The following is a 7149-nucleotide window of genomic DNA, read 5'->3' as shown; positions in this document are numbered from 1 at the left end:
GGCTTTCGGCCGGGCACGGAGCCGGGTTACGCAGGCAGAGCTGGATCCTGGGCAGAGGCACCCAGCTCTGCCAGCACTGGAGATAAGCAGGGCTGTCCCTCTCCTGCACACTAGTGAGACAAAGCACAGCCCACTCCTGCAGCACCAACTGGCTGCTTGCAGCTCTTTGGCTGTTGGCTTTGCCTCCTCTCTCACCACGCAGGGATTCCTGCCTACATCGTGGTGCCCCGCACCGCCCCACGCTGCAAGCAAGCTGCCATCCGCGCCTACGGCGCCACGCTGGTGCCGTGCGAGCCCAGCGATGAGGTAAATAAAGCACGGGGGACACTGGCCAGAGGCATGGCCCTGCCTGCCCGAGAGGTGACATCTGTGCTTTGCCTTAGTCCAGAGCTGAGACAGCAGCTCGGGTGGTCCAGGAGACAGGAGGAGTGATGGTACATCCGAACCAGGAGCCAGCGGTGATTGCGGGGCAAGGCACAATCGCCCTGGAGGTGCTGGAGCAGGTGAGGGGAATGCATTGCCTCTGCTCCTCAGAGGCAGGGGCACAGCAGGAAGAGGAACTAGAAGCATTCACACTTCCTTTTGGCACAGGCACCCGAGGTAAATGCAGTGGTGGTTCCTGTTGGAGGCGGAGGAATGATTGCAGGAATAGCAACTGCTATCAAGGTAGGCAGCAGCTCACCCAGGAAACGGTGGCTGCATGTCCCCATGGGAAGGGCAGGCTCCCAAAACAGGCAGCAGTTTTTCTCTCTAGAGAGACACCAAGATCCCTGGGTGCCTGGGGTCTGCATGGCTGTAACGTGGCCCCCTGCACCCACAACAACAGGGAACAGGGACAGAGCTTCAGCCAAGTGGCTCCTTGTGCTCTCCACAGGCTCTGAGACCAGACGTGAAGGTGTTTGCTGCTGAGCCATGCAACGCAGACGACTGTTACCAGTCCAAGCTGAGAGGGGAGCTGACCCCCAGCCTCAACCCACGGGAGACCATCGCGGATGCAGTGAGAACCAACATCGGCCCCAACACATGGCCCATCATCAGGGACTTGGTTGATGATGTCGTGACTGTCTCAGAGGAGGAAATCAAGGTGAAGGCTCCCAGCTCCCTTCTCCCAGCTGCCTCCATCCATTCTTTCTCTTCCCACTCATCCAGCTTTGTCCCAGGGATGAGCTCCCAGGACAGCACAACCCTCACCCCACCGCAGATGTCCAACACCCACATCTCCAGCTGGGAAGGGCTGGCGGAAGCTCTGCTCTCCCAGTGCCCCTTCCACAGCCCTGGAGCAGCCGGTCCTTGCTGCTGGAATGACAGCAGCTGCTCTATCCCAACAGCGAGCCACGCGGCTGGTGTGGGAAAGGATGAAGCTGCTGATTGAGCCAACAGCGGGCGTGGGAGTGGCGGCAGCGCTCTCGGAGCAATTCCAGGCGTTCCCCCGGGATCTGGAGCACATTTGCATCGTGCTGTGTGGGGGAAACGTGGACCTGAGCTCCCTGACCTGGCTCACGGAGGGCCCTGGGACAGCGGAATGAGAAGGGAGCAGCGCCTCGAGCAGTGGGAACCTCGCTCTGGGTTTGTAGAGCCTGGTTTGTGTGTGACTAAAACCAGATAAAACAGCCTCAAAGGTGTGAAAGGGGTTTGTGGAGGGGTAAAGGAAGCTGGTGGTGGTCTCTGCAGCAGGGAGACACTTGGCTGCACAGCAAAGGGTTCCTGCTGGGGGTCTGAAAACAAAGCATGGCCTGTTCTCCCCTCCCCAGCACCCTGCTTTACACTCAGCCACCCGCTCTACGCCTTTCTCAGTATCACAGTAACTTCTGTCAAACTCCAGTCCTTGATACAGCAAAAGCCCTGCACATATGGCTGGGAAAGACAACAGCCCCAGTGAGCAAGGGGTACACACAACCTCCCCATTTGGCCTCCACCAAGACAGAAGCACTTAAAGAGGTTTTTGGAAACATTTTCCATTAAAATAAATAGCTGTAGCTGGTACCTGAGCAGCAGCTGGTGAGAGAACCACCCCTGTACAGAGCCAGCAGGGATACATCCAGACATCAGTGCTGTCCTCACCGTGCAGGGGCTGAGAACAGCATCCAAGGAGCTAAGGCACCAGCTCCAGCCATGCTGGAGAGTTACTCCATGTCCACCTCCTGCACTGGCAGTGTGCTCTGGCTCCTCACCCAGGGCACAGGCTCCGGAACGTGGGGGTCATAAGTCCACTTAGGAAAAACACGCTTGTAGAGGTTCAGCAGGACCGTGTCCTGGGACTTGAGCTGTCCATCGAACTGGCACTTCATGTGCCCGTGGGTCCCTAGGCAGAGAGCAAAGGGGGCATTAGCTGCCTCTCCTGCCCAGGAGCACATTGGGCCCAGCATCACAGGGGTGAATACCAAATCAAACCTACCCAGTGGCTCCTTGATGTGTCCTCTACGGCCCCACTTTGTCCTCAGCTCCACTGGCTTAAACCACATCACATCCTCTGGAGATTGAAACACAAAAGGCAGGTAAGGAACAGGCTTTGCTGCACCAACACATGTGCTCCCACAGGAGTTCGGCTTCCACGTCCCCTCTTCCCACCACACAGAGCTGAGCTGTACCTCTGTTGAAGAACATGTATCTCACAACAGCCATCTTAGTGAAGATCTTGAAGGGGTGGCCACTGAGCACCAGCCTCTTGATGACAATCCTGTCGGGGTCCACAGAGAGCAGATATTCCTGCAAGGCAGAGCCACTGATACACCTCTTCCCCCCACCAAAACCCCCTTCCCCAAATGATTCCAGGCCCAGAGCAACCCCACAGCAGGGATGGGCAAAGCTGCCAGTGATAATGGGAATGGAAATACATGAATCTTCTCAAATAACATGAAAGGGATGGCTTTTTTTGGATAGATGCACTTCTAAGTGGGCCATGGGAACAGCAAGGCAGAGCCACTGATACACCTCTTCCCCCCACCAAAACCCCCTTCCCCAAATGATTCCAGGCCCAGAGCAACCCCACAGCAGGGATGGGCAAAGCTGCCAGTGATAATGGGAATGGAAATACATGAATCTTCTCAAATAACATGAAAGGGATGGCTTTTTTTGGATAGATGCACTTCTAAGTGGGCCATGGGAACAGCCTGCTCATGTTTGTTTCTCACACACCACCTCCCCAGCAGCTTACCGTTACTTCTCTGTTTGAAAAGAAGCACTGAAGCAGGAGGGAAGGTGATGGGAGCATAAACAGTCACCACCATGGCAGCATCCGGGCGCAGGAAACGCTCCAGCTTGTGCTTATCAGCTAGGAGAGAACAGGCATGATCAAGTTCAGCCCAAGAGCAGTCGTCAGAGCTCTGGGAAACCCCATTGAGCCCATTATCCCTAGCAACCAGGCTCCCAGATTTAGGAAAATGAGTGACAAACACCCCTCCTACACTGATACGAGTGTCTGGGAATGAAGGTGACCCTCTGAGCTAGCAACTCACTGCATGGAGCCTGACACCCCCTTCCCTGGACAAAGCCATTCCCACTAATTAATGCCACCCCGGAAGCCTCAGAGCCTTGGAGTGAGTCTTCAGAAGAGTCCTTCAGCCAGGTTCAGACACCACGGCTAAGACATCACTGGCTTCCTCTGCCCTGGCAGCTCCAGCCCCTGTGGTCCCTCACGAACCTGAGGTGTGCTGGGAGAACAGGGGGGAGGTTCGGAAGCGCCGGAACCCGCAGTGGAAGATCAGCTCCTCCTTTGCCCTCACTGGCTCGTTGTTGCTCGGGTGCCGGCGCACCAGGAAATTCAGCACAGACATCTGCAAGAGAAGCAGCTCTGAGAGGGGCTGGCACAGGGCTGGGAAGTGATGGTGGAGCAGAAAGCAACGGGACACTGCAGCAGAGATGAGTGCTCTCGGCAATGGCTTCCCAGGGGATCATTGGTCAGCAGAGCGACAGCTCAGCCAGGCTTTTGAGCCCAAACACCCCCTGCTCTGACCAAAAGCAAGGTCCTACTTTGAAGTGCAAGCAACAGGAGATTTCAGCCCAAACCCTCTGCAGGCAGAACGACAGAATCAGACAAGGAGCTGCAAGATATCAGCAGGGCCATATTTAATCACCTTTTGTTCGTGTGGAAGAAGCGAGAACAGGACTAAGGGCTTCCCTTCTTTGAAACTCTCCATCACTGAGATAGGGACATTGCAGAGGTGAAGTGTAACGTACCAGCCAACCTGCCAGGAGAGGATGGGTTGTGAATACTTCTTTCAACAGAGAAGTGTCAGAAATAACATGGGTTAGAGAGGGAATCCAGGAGGACAATATCATCTGCACTATGGTTTCATGCTGAGAACCAGCTGCCTGGAAGATCCACCCAGTCACCTCCCTGACAAGCCTTTCCCATTAGGAGCAAGGGAACACAGTAGGGGAAGAGATCAGGAAGAGGGAGTTACCGATGCTCCTTCAGTCTCCTCTTTCTCTATTTGCCGGAAGAGGTGCTTTCTGGTCCGGGAGAAGTCCTGGAACTGGAAAATCCTGGCATAATCCCTTGGGAGATTCTCTTTGGGGTCCCATGGAGAAGTCCGGAAGCTCTTCAGCCCCCTGTACTTCTGGAACCTAGAGAAAAGGTAACAGGAAAGATAAACTACTTCACCAGTCCAGGTGTGTGGCCAGCACCTTCTGCGGTCCACACGGCCTCACACCTTCAGAGAGGACAAAGGCAGCAAAGTAAACATGAGCTCTCAGAAAGGATCTTAGTGCAGAGAGAGGTAGAAACAGCAGCTAATCCCCCAACAACCTGCCCTTGCAGCCGGGCTCTGCCATCCTCCTCCCTTCTCCTAAGTAAGATCCCAGCTCTCCCTGCCTGGGCACACTCACTGTCCCCCCAGCTGGTGCCTCCTGGAAGCCTCAGAGCCTTGGAGTGGGTCTTCAGAAGAGTCCTTCAGCCAGGTTCAGACACCACGGCTGAGACATCACAGGCTTCCTGCCCTCACCAAACCAGACAGAAGGTGCTTCCCAGCTGCTCTCCCAGCAAAGCATCCCATTTCTCACCGGATCCTGGCAGGAACGTCCCGTGGTGTGTCCACCTCATCCGGAAACATTTCATCCATCCTCTCCTGTTTGTATCTCTCCAGCATCTGCTCATCTTCCTCCACCTTCTCATCGTACTGGTCATCCCGCAAGCTCTCGGATACGGTCATAGTCTCGCACTCCTCCTCTGCAGGTTCCTCCTCCTCCCCACTGCTTTCCCCCTCCTGACACAGAGGAAGCCAAAGAAGCAACATCAAACACATGACAGATTTAACAGTGGAAATCCAGGCAAGTCCTGGCTCTGTGCAGCACCCTTCCATGGAGCAAAACAGGACAGGATTGTCCTGGAATACAAAGTAACACCCTGGAGATCACCTGCAGCATCAGCTCTTGGACATACCTGGGAAACTGCCTCTTCCATCATATCATCATCAACGTCATCATCTTCATCATCATCTTTCTCACTGCCTTCTTCATCATCCACAATCCAGGCAGCCTGGTACTTGGAAGTGCCTCTGGGGACCTTCACCACCCTCCTGTTTGCCTTCAGGGAAGCTGTAAGATTCCCACCAATGGTTGAGACAGGAACAATTCCCCTTTCCCTGAGCAACATTTACACCAGACACAGGTTTTCTGACAACTCTCTTAACAGGGACAAAGAGTATTGCTGCTACTCACCATCTGCTTCTTGCAGTTCTTCTTCAGTAGGCCATGTCTGCTCCCCTTCCATCGGATCAGGAACCACTTCTGACTGCAAAGACTCCTGCTTGCTTGGATCTGCCTTCATCAGGACCTTAACATCTTCCTCCATCTCATCAGTCCCATTTACAGAGTCATCCTGGAGGGCAAGAGCAGCGTTCGCAGCTGTGAACACACCTAACTCAAGCTGGCAATGGGTCTTAAGTGCAACTCCTTTTAGTATCATGTTCATTAGATGCTGTGGGTGAGGAACCTCAGCTCAGCGGAGCTGGCACTTGATACAACTCCCTTTGACCACATACACCCAGTTGCAAGTTTAGAAACACCATCTTCTAACACAGCCAGAAAACCCCTGACCTCCAACACACCTGCACCTCCATGTCCTGACTCCTCTTCTGTCCTTTAACCACTCGGGGGTTCAAAGAGAGGGGGTCAGGAGGAGCATCCACCTGGGTCATCTGGAAGTCTCCATGCCCCACGATATGCACCAGGCTGTTCACGTTGAGGGGCTGTCCCCGCACGAAGCCGGACACCTTCAGGGTCCCAACCAGGCCACCCTCCTGAGCAGGCACAAACTCAGCAGCGTGGGCAAGCAGGTGAGCGCGCCGGGCGCGGAAGGCGAGGTGCCGCTGCTTCTGTGTGCTGAGGTGCCTGAGGAGCAGCGAGGATTCCTGCTCCGTGTTCAGCGGGAAGAGCCTGGCCTCGGGAAAGCGCTTCTCAATGGCTTTGGAAAGCTTCTTCTTGGCATCTATCCGCTTCTTGGGTGGTAAGTCAGTGCCCCCTGGGACAGCGAGAGCTACCGAGCGTGGAACAGAGGTTAGGATCAGAGCATCAACCTTTGACCCCTTCTAGGGACACACACTCGGGTATCAGCAATCAATAACACACGGATTCACACCGTGAGCTGTAAAAGCGGTTTCACACGTTCAAAAGAACACTCGGGGCAGAAAACCTGTCTTCAGAGATAAGATTCTGGGACTAAATGACACAGCAAGAAAGTGTCTGAATCCCTTCTCTCTGCACAGCTGGACAACCCCTGCAGTGCTGAGCCCACCACACACACAGAGGCCTAAGCCTAGAACACCCCTTTTATCTCCAGCACTCTCCAACCAGGGTAGTAACAGCACAAGGCAGCATGAGAATGGCATTCACCCATCTGATCTGTGCTCAGAAACAAAGACTGCTGATCACCCATTAACACACAGAGGTCTAATTACTGCAACAATAAATCTCCACCAAGCAGCCCCTCACCCTACACCCCACTAGAAGCCCTTAATATTTCTCACTTGCTCACCGAAAGTGGGGAGCCCCTGTGCAAAGAGACAGGAGAGGCAGTATTCCCCTGCGTCATCCCAGCCTTCCGCAGGATCCAGGAGGAACAGGAGGGAGTCAGCAACTTTTGCGAGGTCTAGGACCGTGTGAAGGTCCCCTGCGAGCAAAACACCTCCATTACTGGGGCTGCCCGTGGTA

General features: G+C 54.7%; 2 protein-coding genes across 2 annotated transcripts in view; one reads left to right on the top strand and one right to left on the bottom strand.

Annotated features, from left to right (window-relative positions):
- SRR (serine racemase) overlaps window positions 1-1607 on the top strand; it is a 1753-nt gene extending 146 nt beyond the window's left edge. The window contains exons 2-6 of the mRNA XM_010011271.1: window positions 176-306; window positions 384-503; window positions 592-666; window positions 875-1084; window positions 1329-1607. Coding sequence (XP_010009573.1) covers window positions 176-306; window positions 384-503; window positions 592-666; window positions 875-1084; window positions 1329-1526 — 734 coding nt within the window. The 3' untranslated portion in view covers window positions 1527-1607. The remainder of the gene's footprint in view (window positions 1-175; window positions 307-383; window positions 504-591; window positions 667-874; window positions 1085-1328) is intronic.
- A 516-nt stretch (window positions 1608-2123) lies between these two features.
- Window positions 2124-7109, bottom strand: TSR1 (TSR1, 20S rRNA accumulation, homolog (S. cerevisiae); the record flags this gene model as incomplete). Its single annotated transcript, XM_010011270.1, has 12 exons — window positions 2124-2302; window positions 2396-2470; window positions 2589-2722; window positions 3139-3271; window positions 3641-3773; window positions 4074-4184; window positions 4404-4566; window positions 5002-5204; window positions 5381-5535; window positions 5659-5818; window positions 6048-6475; window positions 6974-7109. Coding segments are annotated over 12 exons (2010 nt in total), but the record flags the coding sequence as incomplete, so codon positions are not given.
- Window positions 7110-7149: the final 40 nt, after the last annotated feature.

Source organism: Nestor notabilis, unplaced genomic scaffold (genome assembly GCF_000696875.1).
Source record: "Nestor notabilis isolate BGI_N333 unplaced genomic scaffold, ASM69687v1 scaffold19563, whole genome shotgun sequence".
Taxonomy (NCBI): domain Eukaryota; kingdom Metazoa; phylum Chordata; class Aves; order Psittaciformes; family Psittacidae; genus Nestor; species Nestor notabilis.
Note: the sequence above shows the minus strand (reverse complement) of the source record. Positions and strands in the feature narration are given on the sequence as shown.